This window comes from Scyliorhinus torazame, chromosome 13, assembly GCF_047496885.1.
Source record: "Scyliorhinus torazame isolate Kashiwa2021f chromosome 13, sScyTor2.1, whole genome shotgun sequence".
NCBI lineage: Eukaryota > Metazoa > Chordata > Chondrichthyes > Carcharhiniformes > Scyliorhinidae > Scyliorhinus > Scyliorhinus torazame.
Window position 1 is genome coordinate 211,433,063 of NC_092719.1, and position 23,580 is coordinate 211,456,642.

The 23,580-nt window shown below is 48.5% G+C and overlaps 1 protein-coding gene across 3 annotated transcripts in view; it reads left to right on the top strand.

Annotated features, from left to right (window-relative positions):
• The window catches only part of col7a1 (collagen, type VII, alpha 1), a 404,499-nt gene that overhangs the window by 313,844 nt on the left and 67,075 nt on the right, over positions 1-23,580 (top strand). For 2 of the 3 annotated variants that reach the window (XM_072473021.1, XM_072473022.1), the window contains exons 82-91: positions 2,079-2,123; positions 2,629-2,700; positions 6,723-6,758; positions 11,324-11,359; positions 14,077-14,112; positions 15,557-15,601; positions 17,106-17,138; positions 20,349-20,411; positions 22,631-22,666; positions 22,753-22,833. In XM_072473021.1, coding sequence (XP_072329122.1) covers positions 2,079-2,123; positions 2,629-2,700; positions 6,723-6,758; positions 11,324-11,359; positions 14,077-14,112; positions 15,557-15,601; positions 17,106-17,138; positions 20,349-20,411; positions 22,631-22,666; positions 22,753-22,833 — 483 coding nt within the window. Of the gene's footprint in view, positions 1-2,078; positions 2,124-2,628; positions 2,701-6,722; positions 6,759-9,117; positions 9,145-11,323; positions 11,360-14,076; positions 14,113-15,556; positions 15,602-17,105; positions 17,139-20,348; positions 20,412-22,630; positions 22,667-22,752; positions 22,834-23,580 lie in introns of all 3 variants that reach the window. The other variant, XM_072473023.1, reaches the window with a different exon arrangement.

Here is a 23,580-nt window from a genome sequence, read left to right on the forward strand (position 1 = left end):
ATCTGATAGCAACCTGCCTACCCCCGATAACCTATCCACCTCCACATTAAACAAGGATCCTGCTTCCACGGAGAATTCCAAAAACTCCCGACCCTCTGAGAAAAACGTTCTCCTCATCCCTGTTTTAAATGGGTGGCCCCTTATTTTCAAACAGTGGTCCTTCCTTCTAGATTATCCCACAAGAGGGAACATCCTCCCCCCATCCACCCTGCCAACAGCCCTCAGGATCTTCTCTGTTTCAATCAAGTCGCCTCTTATTCATCTAAACACCAGCGGACACAAGTCCGGCCCAACCTTGCCTCATAAGCCAACCCACCCATTCCAGGTATTATCTGGTAAACCTTCCCTGAACCACTTCCGATGCATTTACACCCTTCCTTCGATAAGGAGACCAATACTGTGCACAGCACTCCAAATATAGGGCGCGATCCAACGGCCACGCTGCGCACGAAATGTATTTTGCTGCGGCGCAGTGTGTCCGATGAAAGCAGGGAGACCCCGCCCCCGGGATCTACCTGGCTCGCAGCGTCTTGTGGAATTCAACGCAGTCTCGCGAGACATTGTGATGTGAACCCTGGCCACAACGGGCGGGATCACTTTTTAGCAAATCTGCACATCTTACTCGAATGTGCAGATTCCTGAAGTACCTGAAGCTTTGGGATTCAAACCCTTTGCCTCAGGGTCCTTGGGCGAGCGCCGTTCAGCACTGGTCCCTATAACGGGGAACAGATGGAAAGGCACTCGTGGGGGTCTCCCAGGGGATCGGAGGCCACCAACTGCATGCCCTTTGGGCAGGGTGGTGCTCTGGCACTGCTGGTGCCACCTGGGTACCCTGGCATTGCCAGCTGGCACCCTGGCAGTGTCATCTGGGTGCAGCCTGGCACTGCCAAGTTGGCATTTTGTGCATGCGTGCGAACAGGCTGGTGTTGCTCGGCATGAGTGTTGGAGGGGGCAGGGTGGGGCGGGGACCCTCACACATTGCGTTTGGGTTGGGGGCGGATTGTTTCGGGCACCTCGGAGATGGGGGCGCCATTTAAAAATGGCATCCCGATCTCTCGCTACAATGGGGAGTTCTTGCGGGTGGAGCTCCTCATTGTAAAAAATCGAGGCTATGTGCAGCCTCGGCCACGCGTGTTCCCCATTCAGGCCCCTTCCTCATTCAACATGAGTCACGTTAATTGGCCACGTGTTTCTCGGCACTGCGTGTGCTGGGAGACACGTAGCTAAACAAGCTCGCCCGGGGACTTTGTTCCTTTCTGGGAGAATCACGTCCATCGTCTCACTATTTACATCCTGTAGCATTGAAGCATAAATTTGAATTCAATTCACCTGCTTCGATCCTGGTAGTCACATGACCAATGATAATGGTGTCATTGATTAATCACAGCTATTACTCCCTGACGATTAAGCTGCAACTGTTATAGGCATAAAAAAACTTGCATTTATAAGGAGCATGGGACATCCCAAAGCACGTTGCTGCCAGTGAAGTCATTTTATTTTGAAGCAAAGTCATAGTTGGAACACAGGAACTGCAACAACAACCAATTTGCGCATCGCAAGCTTCCACAATCAGAAATGTGATAATGAGCAGAATATCTATTTTTGATTTGATTTGGTTTATTATTGTCACATGTATGAGTAGACAGTGAAAAGTATTGTTTCTTGCATGCTGTACAAACAATGCGTACCGTACCTCGGGAAGGAAGGAGAGACTGCAGAATATAATGTTACAGTTATAGCAAGGTGTAGGGAAACATTTTATGATTGAGGGATAAATATTGGCCAGGACATGGGGGATAATTGCCCTGTTTCTTTTTGAAATTGCGCTCAGGTTCTGTGTCCTAAAATTGTTATTTTCTGAACAAAGTCTTATCCAGTTTGAATGAAAGAACTCCAGCTGTTTCCGCCGATTCCTAACGGAGCCTGTTCCGCAGATTGACCACTCCTATTGGGAGGTTTTCAGCGCACCCCAGTTGCATGTTTCTCCCCCCACCCTGATTCTTTCCACGGATTTGGCTTGAATTGAGGTTTCTTCTCCCGTGTCACATTAAATCGTTTTGTTTTCTGTTTTATCGCAGGGGGACAGTGGACCAGCCGGACCAGTTGGAGCTAAAGGAGATAAGGTCTGAGTATAGTAAGTTCCTTGTAGCCTACTACAGTTACCCAAAGGCCATAAGCTAATGATGGTTAAAGCTGAGGACAATCCGGGTTGGGTCAGGACAGGACTCCCTCCACCAGGTGTTTGGGGACAGATTTCTCGGGAATCTTTAAAACCAAAAATCAAATCCATGAGCAAGGGAAAAATACAACAAAAGACTCGATGTTGTATCATTGTATGGAGTCAAAAAAAGCCCATTTCGGCACCGTCTCCTTTTTGGTGGAGGAACAGTCTTTGCGTTGGCTTTATACAACTTCAGAAAGTAACTGGCATTGGTGTGAGTGGGCACTGTACAGATGATCTCCTGTAAGACCATCTTCATTGTACTTAATGTTGTTGGCAATATGATCAATGTAGAGGCATTGGAATGTTGCTATGAGTATTCAAGTGTATTTTTCCTCCTGATTGACTGTTGACATCCATTGTTAATTGAGGTTTCTCTGTCAATAAAATGGTGCTTTTGATTGTAGGGTGATGTCGGGACAAAGGGAGACCGAGGTGAAAGAGGTGAAGTGGGCGAGAAAGGCCGGGATGGCTCACTGGTGAGTATATCCTGTTCTACATAAGAATAAGTCATAACCATTACGGTGCCCGTAGAGCCCAGGGGATGGATGGGCAGCTGGAGTGAGCTCCAGAGGCCTTTGCGACATCTGGCTCTGCCAGTCCTGGTGCCAGCCCCATCTAGGGCTGGTTTAGCACAGCGGGCTAAACAGCCGGCTTGTAATGCAGAACAAGGCCAGCTGCGCGGGTTCAATTCCCGTACCTGCCTCGCCGAACAGGTGCCCGAATGTGGCCACTAGGGGCTTTTCACAATAACTTGATTGAAGCCTACTTGTGACAATAAGCGATTATTATTATTATTGTCTGCACCATGGCGCGACACCCTCAGTGATGATCCTCAGTGACTGGGCCATGCTCTGAAGTTCCCCCGCAATGTCCACCCGCCCCTGGGACATATCCCTCATCGACTGGACATGATGTTGAGGGCCTCACCATGGTCGTCACGGACTGAGCAACACCTTGGACACCACCACTCAGCATGCTGACCCTCATGCTCCAGCCTCCACACTGTGGACACCACCTTAGCACTGTTAGCTTCGGTACCACGTATTGTTGCCATCATTTCCTGCCCAAGTAGCCTTTGGGACTCCTCCAATCGGCTATGCAGTCGCTGAAATGTTGCTGACATCCCCTCCTGAGTCTCACAGCTGTGTCCTATCATCTGTATCAGCTCTGAGATTCTTTTTTTCCCAATTAAGGGGCAATTTAGCGTGGTCGATTCACCTACCCTGCACATCTTTGGGTTGTGGGGGTGAAACCCACGCACACACAGGGAGAATGTGCAACCTCCACACGGGCAGTGATCCAGGGCCAGGATCGAACCCGGGTCCTCGGTGCCGTGAGGCAGCAGTGATAACCACTGCGGCACCGTGCCGCCCCAGATCAGCTCTGGGATAACCTTGTCCAGAGGCTTGGCATCTGACTGTGACTCAGCTGAGGCCTGGGATCCAGCCGACCTCGGACTTCCTGCCTCCATCTGATGTGCATCGGCAACTGTATGGTTCCCACCAGATTGTGCTCCAGAAGCCTGTCCACGAATGTCGCCCACCGAGGTGTGTGTCTCTGCGCTGGTGGAAGGGAGGGGTGACAGCTGTGACTCCTTAATGGTGGTCTGCATGGAGCTCTCCTCTGAGTTGATCCCTTGGGTTGTAGGGGGGGGTCGGGCATGTGACCACTCCCGATAGCCTGGCCAAATCAGATGGAGATCTTGCGAGAGAATGGATTTGTGGTCAGTGTGAGGGAAGGATCATTTTATCCGACATGAACAACTCACTGGGGATCTTGGGTGAAGGGGGAGTGGATCCTCACCTCTGCGGTGCAGACCAACCTCGGAGTTAGTGACTGATCTCTCCTGGGTCAACCCCGCCATCTCCAGGGTCCTTTCCTCACACAGGATGAGGACTCAGATCTCTGGTACTCCACCACCGGTCTTAGCCCTTTCCTGCTTATTATGGGCTATCTTCTCCTACCAGGCAAAGGGAGGGCATTGCGAACTGCACGTTTGATGGGTCGGGGGGTCTATCGCAGGTGGCATGTGTGGGCACCGCAGCTTGACATGAAGGGGCTGTGCTGGTGGGTGCCAGGGGTGTCTGAGGATCAGATGTGGGGAGGGTGCGAGGGGTCAGCCAGTGATTTGTTGGGGGTGGGGCTAGGGGGGTTGCGTATTTGAGGGGTGGCAGTTGGAACTGATGCCAGGAGAGAGGTGGTAACTTACCCTTGCAGCTCAGTGGGGGTCGTTGGTCTGCCGGCATTTTCCGGCGGTCCTGCTGGTCACGCTGCTCACACTGACTCTGCCTCCCTGGTGGTATTGGTGGCCCTGCTGCTGGTCCTCTGACCTCCTTGGCGGAACAGAATCTCATCGACTGCATCGAGGAGCCTGATTAGGTCGAGGAGCAGGTCTGTGCGCTACCATGCTTGTGGGTTGACAGGGAGTGAGTGACGAGGGAGCGTTTAAAAGCAACTCCCCCTGTTAATGGTGAGTTGCTAAGGCATGAGCCTGGCAAATCAGACAGCGAGACAGCCAGTAATGGTGAGAAGCATTAAAATACAGGCCGCTCTCTCGCCACCACAACCGTCAAGAAGCACGCTGCCAATCGCGCCCGTGTTGTTAGATCAAGCCACCGCCCTCGTCCACCATCAGGCTAATGTGATACCAAACGGAACATTTGTAAAGCAGCCTCTGAAGACGAAGCCAGGTTATAAGGTGTGATTGTTTCTGAATCCCGCCGATCTCCAGGGCCCGTTCTTCATAGGGGGTGAGGACTCTGGTACTCCGCCATCCATCTTGGCCCTTTCCCGCTTATTATGGGCTATCTTCTCCTGTGAGACAAAGAGTAGGCCTTGCGAACCGCAGGCTGGATGGGGCTGGTGGAGTTCCTGCCGAAGAACATCTTTAAAAAATAAAAGTTACACAGAATTGGATTCTAAAGGAAGAAATTTCTTCTGATCACAATTTGGCCGATCCTTTATCTCAAAACTATGCCTCCATGTCCCAGACTCTCCAGTGAGGGAGAAGGGGGCGGCACGGTAGCACAGTGGTTAGCACTGCTGCGTCTCATGTTGGCAACAATCCTCCTGCAAGGGTCACGAGGATCCTGGGGGTTGTTATGGCCTCCGGGTGATCGATTCACCTGAACCTCACCTCTGCTACCTTAATTCCAGCAGCTTATTTGAATGAGCCTAACTTGGAAGATTTCCCCTCTTATTTTGATCTGTAGTTGGGAAGAAGTGTGCATCAGAAAAAACAATCGTTCAGCAGCTGAACAAACCTTCCGCAGCTGACTGGCGTTGGATCCAGGGACTTGAGGATTATCCACTGAGGAGAAATTGAGCAGGAAGGGCCTGGAGTTTAGAAGAACGAGGGAGTGTTCACATTGGAATGTATAATATTTTTGAGGCCTTGACAGGACTTGCTTGACAGGTTTGCTTCTCATAGAATCCTTAGTGTGCAGAAGGAGGCAATTTGGCCCATCGAGTCTGCACCGACACTCCGAAAGAGCATCCCTACCTAGGCCCACTCCTCCACCCTATTCCCATGGCCCCACCTAACCGTTGGACACTGAGGTGGCCAATCCACCTAACCAGCCCACCTTTTGGACTGTGGGAGGAAGCCGGAGCACCCGGAGGAAAACAACGCAGGCACGGGGCGGAACGTACACATTCCACGCAGACAATGACCCAAGGTCAGAATCGAACCCTGGTCCCTGGCACTGAGAGGCAGCAGTGCTAACCACTGTGCCACCGTGCCGCCCCCTTCTCCCTCACTGGAGAGTCTGGGACATGGAGGCATAGTTTCGAGATAAAGGCTCGGCCAAATTGTGATGAGAAGAAATGTCTTCCTTTAGAGGGTTGTGTAGTCTCTCTACCTCGGAGATGCTCAGATATTACACATATTCAAGGCTGAGATTGTTAGGTGTTTGGACGGTGGGGGAATAAATGGTTATGGGGGAAAGAGGAACTGAGGCAGTAGCTCAACCATGATTTTATTAAATGGAGCAGTCTCGAGGGTTCAGAAGGCCTATTCCTGCTCCCATTTATTTATGCCTCTATGTAATTTCTCAAATGATGCTCCAACACCTGTTGTACTGGCTGTTGCCAATCATAGAATTTACAGTGCAGAAGGAGGCCATGAGGCCCATCGAGTCTGCACCGGCCCTTACAAAGAGCACCCCAGTCAGCCCACGTCTCTACCCTATCCCTGTAACCCACTAACCCCACTTAACCTTTTTGGACACTAAGGACAATTTATCATGGCCAAACCACCTAACCCGCACATCTTTGGACTGTGGGAGGAAACCGGAGGAAACCCACGCAGACACACGGGGAGAACGTGCAGACTCTACACAGGCAGTGACCCAAGCTGAGAATTGTAACCTGAGTCCCTGGAGCTGTGAAGCAACTGTGCTGACCACTGTGCTACCGTGCTGCCCCGTCAAGGCTTGCGGGCGAGGGTGAGAGGCATCAGGAATGGACCTTCTTGACTCGTCCTCACTTTGTCTTTCAGGGAAGCCCAGGAGAAACAGGAGCAGAAGGAAAGCCAGTAAGTAACTCTGTCTCAGTGAGACGAAGAGCAATAATGGGACTGGAATCATGTGGTGTTAGCCACAACTCAAGTTCCTCTGAACATTTGTTTTTCAATGGGGGTGAGAAAGTTCAAGTCTGCCCACTTTAGCAAGCCACACCTTTGCTAAAATGGCAGATAAAGGGACTTCACAGCATCGGGAATAAATTAATTTCTGCCACTTCCCGCGAACCCCCCTTCCCCCAACCCTCTCACTGCGGGTTGGGGGGAAGGGCGAGCCATGCAAAATGCCATAGACATTGGCGAGACTGGAAGGTCCCGTCAGCAGTCAATGGCGAGCTCCCTCTGATGTCAAAAACCTGCCCTGGGTGAGGTGGGGGGCCTGGAAAAGCCCACTCTGTTATAACCCCCACCCCCTCCCCCCTCCCCCATGAGAATCATGAGAAAACAATCACTGATCTCCCAATGGGGCTCATCGAATACCAGCTCGCCAGGTAGGGGGCGGAGACCCACTACCTGGAGCTCGTTAAACCAGAGGACAAAGGCAGGCCCAAGCCTGGGCCTGGGACGACCTCTCCTCACTGGGAGTGAGATGCGATGTAAAGTTTAACTTGTATCTGTGTAAGTGAATTCACACCCCAAGGAACTGGAACCCCAAAAAGGGTTGACAATAAAAGCCAATTCAGTTATCCCACTTAAAGGGGCATTGTTGACCGAATGAGTGAACGACTATTGATTGGCTGAAAGGTTCATGCGCCCTAACAGCGGGTAGGAAAATAAACCCTACCCCGATTTCCTTGGCTGTTTTCTGAAATTGGCCTCAAGATTATGCCCTCCGTTAAAAACTGCCACTGCTCACAGGTAGAGTGCACAGGAGCGTGCTGTCTAACCGATGATCGATGGGGCGAGGCACTTTGTTTTTTTTTTAACGTGTTTACATGTATAAAGTTTGCTGTTTTTCATTTGAAACCATTCTACAAGTCGTTGGAGCAGGGCCCCTTATCAGCCCTTTCTGATTACATAAATAACAACAGTGTCCCTTTAAACCTGTCTTGTGTCTGACATGCTCCCAGGGTGTGCCTGAGGTTTTGTGTTTTGTGTTGTCGTTACTTGTTGATAACGCTGTGTCTGCTGTTGCGTGTCTCACCCCCAAAACATTACCATTTTTGTTAATCCCAAGGCACGGTCCAGCAATGTTACCATGGTGATGGTTTTTTGGGGTATTTCAAAGAGCCAATGACATTGTTTCGTTTTGAGGCAATGAAAGATAATATAAGCCACAATGTTCTTGTGTTGAAAAAGCTCTAGGAATCCATATATTCAGCACCAAACCTACCACACAGTAAGGAATGAAAAGGTTCTAATAGACTAGCTTTATGGCAGCAGTGCAGGTGGCAAGACATTTGGTCCAAGGATCATTTAGCCACAGGTTGTAGTCCTTTGTTTGCTCCTCTTTTCCCTCACTTTATCTGTTCTCTTTCCGTCCCTCTTTCTCTGTTGTTCTCTATCTCTGCGTGTTATTCTTTCTCATTCCCTTTCTCTCAATTCTCTCTTTCCCTCACTCTACACCTTCTCTACATCTTACTCTCTTTCTCACGTTATCTCTATCGCTCTATCTTTCTTTCCCTCTCACCACATCTCTTTCTCTAATTCTATCTTTCTCAATCATTCTGCCACGCCATATTTCTTTCACTGGCTCTGCCTCTTTCTTTCACTTGACCAACCTCTCTCAATCGCTCCATCTCACTCCATCTACTTTTTTACTCCCCTCTATGTTCTTTGACTGTCTTTTTCTCTATCTTCCTTCCTTTTTTGCTCTCTATCTCGATTACCCTAAATTTCTTGCTCCTTTTGTTCCATCACTCCTTATTTCTTGTCATTTCTTGTGTAGGTCTCTCCTTTAATCTCGCCGCTCATTTCCTGTCTTCACCATACTCGGTACCCAATTGGGTCATGCATCAACAAATGACTACCTTGCTTAAGTGAAGCTACAATGTGTAAAATATGCTTTATTGGCTTTTAGAGGCTAAAAATGTGTCAAAGGCTGGGATTTTCTGCTCCCACTTGCGGCGGGAATCGTTGCGGACGTGAGAGAAAATTTGGCGGACCAGCCAAAGGTCCATTAACTTGGGTGGGAATTTTTAGTTCAGCGGCAGGTAGGACCCTAAAGTCCTGGCCAAAATTGGGACGTATCCGTTGAACGATTGAATATAACCGAGCTGAAATCTAACTCCCCTTCCTTTCATAGATTGTTTGAATGTACATTTTTTCTGTTAAACCATATCCGTTGTCGTGTCTGAGCGAGTGATGTCTCCGGTGACCAAGTGCTGATGTTATTTGTTACACTGTCTTGTGTCATTTATTTTCTCAAATTCAGGGTCGACCAGGGTACAGAGGGCTTCCCGTAAGTAATCCAAATTAGCCTTGAAGCATCAAATAAGTTGGCGTGGTGCTGGAATGGGCTACAGGACATTCCCAGGACAATGACCATCTCTGCCATTGTTAGGCCTTTGTGTCTGGTCTGTGTGCTAACAGTAGTGACTCTCTGTAAGACTTGAACCACTGGATTGCAAAGCTGCTTCTGCTCTGCTAGTACTGCCAATGCCACCACCTACACACGGGCCTGCTCATATATCCAGCTCCTAGAACTGGGATCCATTCAGTCCGGTACAGAGTCTCACTTGATGTGAGATGGGATTGGAGCCAGCAATTCTGGCTGAGGATTCGGTGATTAAGCCGGATTCAAGATGCTCCCAATTTCCTATTTTACAGACTGGACGTAGCATAAATCCTTAGAGCAGAGAAGGGTAAGGGGAAACCTAAGGGAAGGTATCCAAAATTAAGAGGGCTTTTGATGGAAGAAGTAGAGAGAAGGACAGTTTCCCTGGCAAATAGGTCGCTCACCAGAGGTTAAAGATTGAAAATAATTGGCAAAAGAGCTATGGAGGAAAATGAAGAAAAAATATTTTGCACTGTTGTTGTGATCTGGAAGACCCTGGGCGGGATTCTCCGTCCCACCGCGCCCAGGGCGGCACGCCCCCGCTGGCAGTGGGATTCTCTGCCCCAGAAGACACCCAATGGAGATCCCCATTGTGGCCTCCCCACGCCACCGGGAACCCCGCGGGCGGGGGCGGGGGGGAGGGGGCAGTGCTGACGGTAGAACGGACAATCCCACCGACGGTAAATCCCGCCGATGGAGAATTCACCCCAATGTGAGGCTGTGCCCCTGTCACTCTACTAGGGCTGGTTTAGCTCAGTGGGCTAAATAGCTGGTTTGTGATGCAGAACAAGGCCAGCAGCACGGTTCAATTCCCGTACCAGCCTCCCCGAACAGGCGTCGGAATGTGGCGACTCAGGTCACAGTAACTTCATACTTGTGACAATAAAAGGTTATTATTATAGGTGTACTGCCTCATTATATCCTCGGGGTAGTCGATGCCTTCTGCACCCAGTGGATTGTGTTTGAAGGGCCGTCACTATCGCTCCTTCGACGAAGAAAGCAGCAGCCGCTTTGTTCAGAGGGCAGCCGGCAAACAACAGCTCAGACGAACATCGAGTTAACTTGGTTCTTGCGACGTTGGCTGAACTCCCTGCACTTCAAATGGAACAAAAAGAGGGGTCATTTCCAGCCAGTTGAAGGAGTAACTGCGGCCTCAGTTTAGGAAAGGAGGTACTTTAGTGCTCCCATTCTAAAAGTGCAAACTTAAACCGTGTCTTCCTGTCTTGAAGCGGTGCTTATATCATTGAACAGCTGGCTCAGAACTGTGCCAATGGTACTGACATGCTGAAGCCAAAAAAAAAAAAAAGTTTTCAAAGTTCATCAGAACTTTCAAGAATCTTGTTGAACATTGACTTCCTGTCTCGGCTGTAATCCCATCCGCCACCAGATCTTGCTGGATGAAGGAGTATACCGATGCATTTTGTTGTCGTGCCTTATCCTAACACTCTTCCTCCCTTGGAGGATGGTGTGGAGTTTTGGCAAGATTTTCCAGGCTGAATAACAACCATTGTGCTGCATGAATTCTCCTTCAACGAGCAACAGATCCTGGAGTCGGATGGACTTGGACGCAAGCATTAGGCAGAGTTTGAAAAGTTTGTTTGCTCTCCAAAATGAATAATTCCCCAGGCATCGATGCCGTAGGCCTCTATGTGTGGTCCTTAGGAGCAAATTCTTTGTGTGGACTCGCACCCATCACAAGGGCTCCTTGCCGAAGGTAGTGGGTGCCCTTGGAACCATTGCCCAGCAAGGGGTCAGCTGGGCTGGGTGGGAGAGTGTGTAAGGGGTTCGAGTAAAACAGTAAATGTGGTAACAGTAAGTCTGAAGGTAGCAGCCAGGAGCTGGTATATAGCAGGCATTAAGTGTGACATTGCGATGTGGTTCCAGTCCTGTCTGTCTGCGTCTGTCTCTGTCTCCATCTTGTAAATGTCACCAAAGTCTGGTTTCCGCTGCACATTTTGTCCATCTCTTATTTTAAAGCTCTTTATAAGTCTTAAAAGTAGATTGCCAACAGTGAACTTGCTTTTGCTCAAACAATTGTTTTTCTTTCTTTCTTAACTTTCTGGCATGACTCAAATGTTTGCAGGGATTACCAGGCTTCCCTGGAGTACTAGGCCGGCCGGTAGGTTTGCCAGCATTGCTTTACACTACCGCGATTCTGCATGTGACAACAATGCTTCTTTATACAATTGGCTCCCCTACATTGAGGACACTGTCGGACTGTTGGAGTTGACCGTTTTACTCATGAATGGAGAAGGTGATCGGAGCGCCTCCCCCTGGTCAAGTGGGTAAACGCGCTGCCTTGCTGCGGAGCTGAACCAGTGCAGTCCAATAAAAAGCCCGGGTTTGAACTCTGGTCGGTTCCGAGTGAGCAGATAGGAGTGAGGCCAGAGGTAACAGGAGGGTATAATTGACCTCGGGAACTCAGGGCTGGAGAATAGGGCAGTTGAGGTTTCCATTCTTGCCCCATAATCTTACTCACACAAGCCTGAGGTTAAGGATGAAATCAGGCTGTGCTGTGATTCCTGCTCTACCTTTGCCTCCTCCTCCTACACCACCACCCTCCTCCCCCCCCAACATCTGGTATTAACCGACTGGCCACTCTGGTAGATTCTGGAGAGCTGTGACCTGCTGTACAGCCCGATTGTCGCCTGTGTCCGCACTTACAGAGAACAGGGTGAGAAATATAGAGCAGTACAAAATGGGGGAGGGGGATGTGTGGGGGCAGTTTTTGTTTCATTAGTGAAGAGCCCAATGTTTGAACCCCGGTGAATTGGTAAATGATCAAAGATGTGCCAGAAGCCTTTTGCTGAAAGCTTTGTGAAGCATTTGGGATAACATTTGAACAGATACCAAGACGTTGTAATGGCGGCTGAATTCCAAGTGCGCCAAGGAGCTGAGATTGTACCATCTCTCACTGGAACATCCATTCATTAACAAAGGAAATTCATTTCCACTTAAAGATACCGCGCCCAATATTTATTCAACCAGTGGGAAAGGGAAAGGGAGTTAAATTAGCTCACCAAAGGAGCAGTAACTGTGTCACGTCCATGCAGAACAATGTCACCATTGATCCCTGGTCCCGACTGTGTCAGCTAATCTCATTCAGTCTTAGCAGCCACTAGGAACTCGAGGATAGCAGGAGGCCATTCAGCCCCTTTGAGCCTGTTCTGCCGTTCAATGAGATTGTGGATGATCTGCACATCTACCATCCTCGGTAATCCACGGCACCTGGGCCTAACAACCAACTATCGATCTCAGTACCCATGGGGTGAAATCGTCCAATATTGGCTATGGGCTTTACCACCCGCACCCCGCCAATGCTATCCAGTGACCCCAGTAGGGTGTTCATCTGGATGGACGTTAAGTGGGAGGATGCGATGGGGCATGGTTAGGGTGTATCTCCGTCGAGTCTTTGGCTAGCCTCCAGACAACCTCGACTCACATGCACCACAGTCCTTTCGGGTCCCATCCCTAATCCATGCCCTGATATGAGGAGGAGGTGAGAAAATTGTTGTTGAACAATTCTGCAAAAAAAAAGATCCGCGGCATATCGCGAGGTGCTTTTTGAGATCTTCCAAATTTCGGAGCAGGTGAGTGGGCCATCCCCTGTTTGGCAGCTCTTCAGAAGCCTCAGTACCACAAAGGGTCTCACCCTGAAAGAAAGGGAAACTTTTTAGTTTGGAGTACAATGAATTCAGTGATGCCGACGTGAAAATACTGGAACCAGCCAGTGTTTGCGAGTATGTCTGGAATGCTTCGCGTCCAGGGTCCTCTTAGTTGCTGAACACACTGACTCTGGGCCTTACAGTGCCACGTCTGGCTGTTCAAAGTGGCATTTCTCCAGCACGGCCACTGGCCGATGAAATGAGGAGAATGAATCCTCCGCCGCAGGTCAGGCCAGGGTGTGGTGCTCCCTGCAGTAACCCAATGTCCAGGCCCATTCATATCTTAAGAGTAAAGCTTGAGCAGGTGGGACCTGCTCTCATTGGAGTTTGGAAGAACAAGAGGCGATCTTATTGAAACGTATAAGATTCAGAGGGGTGTTGACAGGGTAGGTGCTGAGAGGATGTTCCCTCTTGTCGGGGAATCTAGAACAAGGGGGCAGAGTTTGCAGATAAAGGATCTGCCGTTTAAGACGGCAATGAGAAGGGGTTTCTTCTCTCAGAGAGTCATTGGTGTTTAGAATTCTCTCCCACAGAGAGCAGTGGAGGCTGGGTCATTGAAGGGGAGTCGAGGAATATGGGGAGGCAGAGACAGGAAAGTGGAGGTGAGGCCACAGTCAGATCTTACTGAATGGCGAAGGAGGCTTGACAGGGCCAAATGTCCTATTCCTGTTCCTATCTCCTACGATCTTGGGCGGGATTCTCCGGCCTGGCAGCCCCGTGTTTCCCAGCGGCGAGAGACGGCACACGATTCGCCGGCAGTGGGATACGCTGCTCCCGCTGCTGCCAATGGGATTTCCTGTTAAAGCCCCCACTCCGCCAGAGAATCCCTCCGCCAGCGAATCCCGGAGAATTCCAGCCCTTCTGTTCTTGTAAAGATTGGACATTTAGGTGGGATGTCCGAGGGTGAGCGTGACAAAATAGCCCAGCGAAGGAGATTCCTTCAAGGAAGAGGAGGAGGTGGAAACTAGGAATGGGGGTGGAAGGGTGGAGGTGGGGTGGGAGTGAGGAGGCGATGAATGGAACGGAAAATTGAGAAGAGAGAGACACACAAGTCCATGGTCAGACCTTATTCAATGAACTGTTTATTTTAGTGCATGGACATTTTATTGATGGAACAAATACATTTGCTGAGGTAGAGCACAAATTGACTAACCTTCTGTTTATTAATCAGGGTAACCCAGGAGAACCTGGCCAACAAGGCTCTCAGGTAAGTGTGGATTCTTAACAATCCAGTTTTTTGTTACTTGTTTATGGGATGTGGCCGTCCCTAGCTGGGCCAGCATTTATTACTCATCCCCAGGGCAGTTAAGAGTCAACCACATTGCTGTGGGTCTGGAGTCACATGTAGGCCAGACCAGGTAAGGATGGCCGATTTCCTACCCCAAACGACACTAGTTTGCAATGGGCATGATAAGTTGCAAGTTAACATGGATCAGTTCATTTGACTTAACATCATAACACACTAATTGCCCCTTGTACTGAGTGCGAGGGGTCTGGCATTACATGTAGGCCAGACCGGGTAAGGACAGCAGATTTCCTTCCGTAAAGGATATCAATGAACCATTTTACAACAATGGTCAACAATGGTAACTAGTTTTCAATTCCTGATTTTATACTAATTCATCAAATTTATTCGTCAAATTTAAAATGCCAATTGCTATGCTGGGATTTGAACCAGTGTCGCGAAGGCTCTGGGTCACTCACCCTGTGACATTACCACGACACCACAGCTCCCACGTGCTTTCTGCAACTCAGCACCAACAGTGCCCATACAATTTCAGGAAAATTCCAGCAGTGGTGCCAATTAGTCAGAGTTCCCTCACTTTTTCCAGCTCACCCAGAGGTTGGCCAAAAATGAGCCACACCTTTTCTGAAATTCCTGTCCCAAAAGTTGCCAACGTTAAAAAGATAACCAGCCCAACAGTGGGTTAAAATATCCTTTATAAAATGTGGGCAGTTAATCTAAGTTGGGTGTGTCATGTGAGAGTACCTTTAAGAAATGGGTGTTAATAAAATAGCTGTAGTGGGTGTACCTTTAAGAAATGGGTGTTTATCGGATGGCTAGCAGTGATGTCAGAGAGTGGGTGGAGCTGGGCTGTCTGTCTGCTTTTACTTTCGCTTTGGGCTGTCTGCTACAGGGTGTGCTTTAGTTTCAGTTTGAGAGCTGGATGGCTGCAGGAAAAGCAAGCAGCTGTGTAAGGATCTCTCTCTGCAATCTAAAGACTGTCTCCAGATCCTTTGGTGATTTAAAAATAATACCTGTTTCTGGAGAGAAGTTAAACCTGCTGTTTTTCTGTAAAAAGCTTTTTTTTGTCTTATGGGTGTTGCAAGGAAAGATTAAGAGTTATAGCATACTGTATTCTTTGGGGGATATATTAGTGTTGATAGTTGTTAAGATGTTTACTGTGGGTTTATAAAGCGTTAACTGGTTTCATAAATAAACATTGTTTTAATTTAAAAGTATTTAGATCTCTGTTGCATCACACCTGTAAGGTAGGCCCGTGTGCTCCCCATAACCACAATCTATTAAAAGTTGTGGGTCAGGTGAACGCCATGATACACTTTGGCATTCTCTAAACCCTGGCCCATGACAGGTGCTCCACTTTTGCTTCCATTTACACTGTACTAACCACCTATCTCCTCTCCTTAAGGGTCCACCAGGTCCACAAGGCCCCCCCGGCCCACCTGGAATGAAGGTCAGTCATGCTACCAAATTGCATGGTATCTTTTCCTGAAGCAGCGTTCAGCACTGGGAGGGTGAGGGGAGCGGGTTGGGAGTGTTTTGTTTGCACACAGGTTTGTCCTGCTGCTCTGTCACCGGGGAGTGAGTGGTCAAAGCAGAGATCATTGCAGCTGTAAAGAAAAGGTTAAATGAATGTTTGAAGCTGAGGAATGTGCAGGGGCCTTAGGGAGCGAGGGATACGCTTGGCTTTGTTTGGGATTGTATTAGCAAAGAGCAGGCTCAGATATGATGGAGCGAATGGCCTCCCTCTGTTAATTGGCTGAAAACCGAGGATGACTGATGAATTTGGTGGGAGGCCCAAAATTCGGTTTTACGTTGACGGGATCTTCCGCTAGTGCCCCATGGTGGACCAGGAAACCCGCAGGAGGACGGCGCGGGCCCCCGATTTTCATCCCGTTAATGGGATGCAGGTGAAGACCCGACCCTCACCCCAGATTCTCCGTGATGCAGGCGGGAAAACACACCAGTGTGAAACATATATGGCGCAGCGTGGCGTGTACATGACGGGATTTGCCTGAACAATGCCTTCGGAGTTCAGGATCCTCCCCAAATGACTTGGGAATGGAATTTTTATGAGGAGGTAAACTCTCCCCTCTGCCATTTGAAGCAAAAATGTTTCAAGATACCAACCGTAAGATGATGTGATGGGAGATGAGGAAGGCTATTTGTAGAATCGTAAAGAACAAGAGGCATTTGGACCATTATTGGCTGTGCCTGCCCCTTTGAAAGAGTTATCCAATGAGTTTGAATCCCACTATTCTTTCCCCACAGTCCTGTAATTGTTCCTTTCAAGTATTTATTCAATTCTTTTTCTGACAGTTAGTATTGAATCTGCTGCTACCACCCTTACGGGCAGTCCCCTTCCAGAACACAACAACTCACTCATCAATAAAATTCTCCTCATTTCACCCTCCATACTTCGGTGGGCGTCGCTGGCAAGGCCAGCCCCGGTTGCCCATCCCTAATTGCCCTTGCCGCTGAGTGACTTGCTGGGCCGGTTGGGAGAGTAATTTAGAGTCAATCACGTTTTCTGCCAGTCTGGAGTCACACTTGGGCCAGGCTGGGGAAGGACGGCAGATTTTCCCTTCCGAAAGGGCAATGGGTATTTATGACATTTGACGACAGTTGCCATGGTTACCATTACTGAGACTACTTTCATATTCAAGCTTTATACTCCAAATTCTTATCCTGAAGGGATTGTCATGAAGGCAGAATGTTTACTGGTCTCCAGGGCATGGTGGTTAGGCCAAACCAGGAAGAGGTCAATACAGCCATGAAACCTGTACCCTTTATGGCATCCTTGTGTATATCCGCAATCCGCCTGTGCGTACTGCCTGGCGGCTCGGATTGTTGTAGTAGTAAGTGGGCGTTCAGATGCGCGGTTCACATTAACACTGTACAACATTTCAGTCTCTACATTCCATCGGTGACAGATTCTTCTGATTTCTCCATCACAGGGAAACCAAGGTGACCAAGGCTTGAGCATTCAAGTGAGTACTTTGACAAACACCAATACGTCGGGATTGTTTTCAAGTTCAAGGTCCAACCGTTTCATTGTAAATTATTCCTGTCAAATAATCCCTCCCTCTCTCTCTGAATGTTATAAAACCCTGGGCGAGAGCACGGTCAGTGACAGCCCCACAGACCCCGGAGTCCCAACAATAATTTGTGTTTTCCAAAGATCTTTAACCCTTGACTGCTCCAATGAGTTACAGACACCAGATTTATACGTAAAACATTAACATACTGTTCATTGATAATAAGAAGAAATGATGAATATCCAAGGAATTAACAGGACAATGGTCTACCAGTCTATCTGACACCAAAACCCTGTCCCATCTTCCACCCAGACAAACACGAGACAGACACACAGTAAGGGTTGGAGAGGAATGTTTTAACAAGGGGGTTAATGGAAAATGTTCGCGATTAATCTTTGCTGCCGTGGTTGTGGCCTCCAGGGAATAGATTTATGCAAGAGATTCAGGACGGCGCAGTTCAGTTCTTCGACCACCGGATGGCGTTTTACACAAGAGTTCCATGTTGGAACAATTTGTCCCTTCTACCACCAGATGGAGCTTTACACAGGATTCAGGTCAATGCACTTCTGTCCCTCAACCACCATAATAATAATTGCTTATTGTCACAAGTAGGCTTCAATGAAGTTACTGTAAAAAGCCCCTAGTCGCCACATTCCAGCGCCTGTTTGGGGAGGCCGGTACGGGAATTGAACCCGTGCTGCTGGCCTTGTTCTGCATTGCAAGCCAGCTGTTTAGCCCACTGTGCTAAATCCAGATGCTGCCTGACCTGCATCTTCTCAATACTGACAAAATGGCGTTGACGTATCCTGTCCCAGACATTTCTGAAAAGCTCCACCAATCCCAAATGAGAATCCATGCAAGTCCCAGATTTCTAACTGGCGGATTGGCCGCTTGCCAAGTTTATCAAACTGACATTAAAGGCTCTGCCACAGAACCCAGCATGGAAGTTCCGATTAGTCCATTAGAGCAGGGGTGTTTCAGTTTGTCCAAAGTCTGTTGTTTAAGTAGGAATCCCTCTGGTACTGCAGCTAACCAGAAGACTGTAGATTGAAAGCAGGCAGCCGGACCAGGATTAACAGGAGACACAGAACAGACAAAGGTTTTACAGCAGTGTCCTAACTCACGGTAGCATTGTGGCTAGCACAATTACTTCACAGCTCCAGGGTCCCAGGTTCGATTCCGGCTTGGGTCACTGTGCGGAGTCTGCACATCCTCCCCGTGTGTGCGTGGGTTTCCTCCGGGTGCTCTGGTTTCCTCCCACAGTCCAAAGATGTGCAGGTTAGGTGGATTGGCCATGATAAATTGTCCTTACTGTCCAAAATTGCCCTTAGTGTTGGGTGGGGTTACTGGGTTATGGGGATAGGGTGGAGGTGTTGACCTTGGGTAGGGTGCTCTTTCCAAGAGCCGATGCAGACTCGATGGGCCGAATGGCCTCCTTCTGCACTGTAAATTCTATCTATCTATCTAAGTGCTACCTGAAGGGTTGCCATTGCTGTTCTGCTTGTCATACGAGGCTGTATCACCAGGCCTCTATTACGCACTTTCTTGCTGGCTATTCTACGACAGAGGACGATCACATTCATGAAGAAACAGGCCAGCTAATGAAGTACATTATACCAGAAGGTACTTCAGAATGTCGGTCAGGGCCTGCTGGTTTGCGACCTGTAGAATCACAGATCGCAATCAGATGATTGCAAAGGCTATATGGCACAGAACTAGGCACTCCGACCTACCTGACAACATGGATACAAATCCTGGAACTTACAATGCACTAAAAACAGAAATTAACTGAATTAATCAGCAGTAATCCATGGCTCAGATGACACAGTGTTTACAAAGTAGTCACTTCACAGAAACAGGCCATTCAGTCCAACAAATCTATATCAGTGTTAATGCTCCACGCAAACCAGCTCCCACCCTTCTTCATCCAACCACGCCAACATAGGCTGGGATTTTCCGGCAGTGTGTTTTCGGTCAGCGGAGGCGGCTTGCTATTGGCCCCCGGCGGGATCTTCGCGTCCCGCCAGAGTCAGTGGACATTTGTCTCTTATTGGATCAAACCTCTTATTGGGTCAACTCTCCATCTTCTCTTTTCTGGAGAAGAAAGCCTTGGCCTGTTCGATCATTCCTGGCAGGTATAACCTCTCAGTTCTGATACCATTCTATTCAGTCTTTTTTGCACCCTCTCCCATTGCCTCTGTGCCCCTCTACATAAAACGGAGATTGGAATTGATCACCGTAATCCAACTGTGGTCCAATCAAGGTTGAGTCATGTCAACACATCGTCTCTGTGTTCCAATTCTCTCCCTCTGGAAATTAACCCACATGTTTTGTTTGGTTTATTGGATGGCCTTATTGGCTGTGTTGGTACTTTCAGGGTTGTCTTGGTTCCAAGTGTGGCCGTTTTTACAATTCACCACCCTATGAAATTTCTGTTCATCTCCATCTCAAATAGACAACCCCTTATTCTGAAACCATATCCCCTTATTTCAGGTTCCCCAATAGAGGAAACACCCTCTCAGCATTTACCCTGTCAAGCTCCCTCTCACCACGGTTGTCAGGTCCCGCAACCCTGTCCACTTCATTTACTACACTCACCCCTTCCCCTCCCTTCCAGAAACACAAGATGGTTCCCCCCAAAGAAGCACAGAGCTGCAACATTCCCTCAGCTTCTCTCTCCACAGATGCTGCCTGCCCCGCTGAGTATTCCCATCATTTTCTGTGTTCATTTCAGATTACCCACTGTATATTGGTTCTGAATTTCTGCTGTATGTATTTCATTCTGAAGACACGAGAAATGCTTCTTAGCTCCTGTCTGCCCTTAAGCTGGTTATGGGAAATCTTGTAGGATTGGTGTTGACCCTGACTAGGTGACCCACAGGTACGAGAGACTCCTCAGGAGCAGCACAGTGGCTATCGCTCTGCACCAGAAAGTAGCTGAGTGCATTTCCACTTCCCTCTTGATCACAGCACGAACACAAGGTCAACCCATTGAGTGGAAATCCCACCACTTGGTGTTGCTTCTCTTGACAAGAGAGAAGGGATTAGAGGCGACAGGCTGAATTATCGTATGACAGTAACATTTGTCGTCCCAAATCATTGTACGTTACAGTATTTACCTTTATTTTTATTGTGCTTGATTATATCAATCTTTCTGTCTAGGGCCCAGTTGGTCCCCCTGGTAACATGGGTCTTCCAGGCAACCCAGGTGCTCCTGGAGCTGTGGTATGTTTAAGTTTCCTTAATAAGGTTCACGGTTCTTTTTCTCTGCAACTAAGGCCTAGTTGTTTCTGAGCTTTGCATTTTTAAATACAATTGAGTAAATACAGCATTAAAGAGAGTGCACATCTCTGAATGAGGCCATTTGGCCCAGTTGGGCCATGCTAGGATCGGCACTCGACAGGAACCTGCTTCCATCCTACTTCACCTCATCGTACCAACTACTATTTATTTCTGCCTTGTGACTCCACTACCTGGGAGGAACATCAATGGGCTCAAAGTTAGGCAGGCGTTTGTTTGATTTGTTTATGGGATGTGGGTGCCACTAGCAAGTGCGACGCTTGTTGCCCACCCTTGAGAAGGTAGTGGGGAGCCGCCTTCTTGACCCGCTGCAATCCATTTGGTGCAAGGACACCCGCGGTGCTGGTAGGAAGGGTCATTCAGCGCTGCCAACCAGCACGGATTTTCCATATTCCATACGGAAAATCTGCTTGAGTACGGCAATACGATTTCTCGCCTTGAAGTGCGAAATCCACTGCGGCCCCCGGACAAATCCCACACTCCGTACTTACGGAGAGTAATTGAAGCGAGAGGAGTTTTTTTAGGGGGAAAAAAAATATGTTAAGAGGGAGCTCCCTGTGAAGGGCTGGGTGGCCTAGTGGGGGTGGGGGGGCGGGGAGTGTGTGGAAAGAGGAGCCGACTGACAATTGAATACATTCCTCCCTGGACGTTTCGCTACTCAGCGATCGCTGTGGCGACAGGTTTCCTTGGCTACGGCTGCTGCTGGAAGGCAGTAGGCCCCGCGCTCTCATTCCCCCCCCCCCCTCCCGCACATTCTACAGAGCATGCGTGTCATCCTTTGCGCGGTCCCACATCGAGGTGCCAGTACAACCCTCTATTGGGATTTTAAAAAATCAGGTTGAGGGTCGACTGCACAACCACACGTGTAGTCTATCTACATCATCGAAGCATTGAAAATTGTACGGTGTGATATGCAATTTTTAAATGTTTGGTAGTTGGTAGGGAGGTAGCCTTTGGTTCTATTACACTCTCTGGGAATCAGGAATCCATCCGTAATCATTTGAAAACACATAATGGGTAATTTAAACCCAGCTGCATTGTTCTCTGTGCAGTTTAATAGAGTTTTTCATTATGAGATTTACTGAAAGATAAAAACTTAATTTGAAAACACCCACTCATGATGATGTACATCTATGTAGCAGCGTTAGATTTGCATTTCCACTCGTGTGTTAGATTTGTGAAATCAAGGCGTAAAGCTGTACTTCAGATTGGTGGGCATTTTTTCTTTGAAATGAAAATATCGATTTTACTGCCAAAGTTCTGGGGCCAGATTCCCGCTGTCCGGCGCCGAAATCGCATTCGGTAATTCGCGTTCTGTTGGAAAAGAATTGCAGCTATGGTTTAAAATAGGAATGGTGATTTAGTTCTAAGTCATGAAGGTGGATGACTTGGAGGGGAACTTGCAGGAGGTGGTGTTGCCGTACACAGTTGCCCTTGCCCTTCCAGGTGGTAGAGGTCACAGATTCGGAAGATACAGTGGAAGGTCGAACTTAAAATGACAGCTTGAATAATTGGAATGGTGCAAAATGTCCTGAGGAAAAGAGAAGCAGTGGTAACAGGAGACCTTGGTGCTGCGTTCTACTCCCTGGTGGTGGGCCTCGCTGACACAGGCCTCCTGGTTCAACCTTCCATGTTTCCTCATCCACCTGCTCAGCTTTGGGACCCACGCCCACACGCAAGGCGCAGGCTAAAGCCTCCAGAGGCCAAAAACAGCTCGAAGCATCAACCCGGGGTCAAAAGGAACATGTTGGCTTGGGCCTGGGACCTGGAGGTGAGCAGTCAGGTGAGAAAACGTGGAAGGTTAAACCAGCGAATGACCAATGCCTTTCTGTTGCTGGTTCTGCTCCTCAGCTTGGCTAACCTGGAATCCCAAGGTAGGGTTGGAGAACGTTGGAGAGATGGTGAGGTGGAAGGCCATGGAGAGATTTAAACATGAGGATGAGATTGTTGAATTGGAGGCATTAGGAGTAATGGTGTAATGTAAGCTATTCAGCACAACAGAAATTCCCAGCCAGCCCCTTTTAAATTGCTACTCAAAAGATACTTTATAAGGGCTATACGCTTAAACAAGCTGTGCAAATAAAACAATGCGAGAGAATGTTGTTAGACACTGTCATTGAGCATTGTCTGTTGTCACTTCACAGGGTCCTCAGGGAACCCCTGGATTGCCAGGACAGGTGGTAAGTTCTGCGCCGTTCAATTTTGTGCTGACCACTTTATTTAACGCTGAGTAATGATGAATATTATTCAATCAATTAACTTTCAGGGAGAACCTGGGAAACCAGGAGTGCTGGGGAGAGATGGAATTCCAGGACAAGGCGGAGATAAAGGACTTCCTGGGGAAAGGGTAATTTATCCAATTTTACACTTCAGCCTTCCTTAACCTCTCGTTGTAATGGATAAAGTTTTGATATTTGGCCTGATTATCACCAAATTAAGAAGTAGGTACTGGAAGAAGTCATTCTACCCCTCCAGCTATTCCACCTTTCCATTGATGAGGGCTAATTATTATCTTAACTCTGTTTAAGCATCGTGGTTCCATATTCCGAAATACCTGGTCTAATGAAATTCTACCAGTCTCCTTTGTGAGATTTTCAATGGATCGTCATGCCCAGTGGCTTTATGGAAAGCTGAGTTCCAGATTTCCACTCCTCTTTGTAGGACAAAGTGTTTCCTGTTATCACTCCTCGTCTAATTTTAAGATCATTGAAACTAGGGACAGGGAGTTGGTCATTCGGCACTTCGAGCCTGCTCCACCATTCGTCATGATCATGGTTGATCCTCTATCTCAACGCGGTATTCCCGCTTTCTCCCCTTTTCCCTTGATACCATTAAAATCTAAAAACCTATCTATCTCTATCTTGGGTACATTCAGTGACTTGGCCTCCACAGTCTTCTGTGGTGGAGAATTCCATAGGTTCACCACCTGCTGTGTGAAGAAATATTTCCTCATCCCAGTCCGAAATGGTCTACCCCGTATCCTGAGGCTGTGTCCCCTGGTTGTAGAGTCCCCAACCAGGGAATCCCTGGGCGTGATTCTCCACTCCCACGCCGAAGTGGCTGCGCCGTCGTGAACGCCGTCGAGGTTCACGAC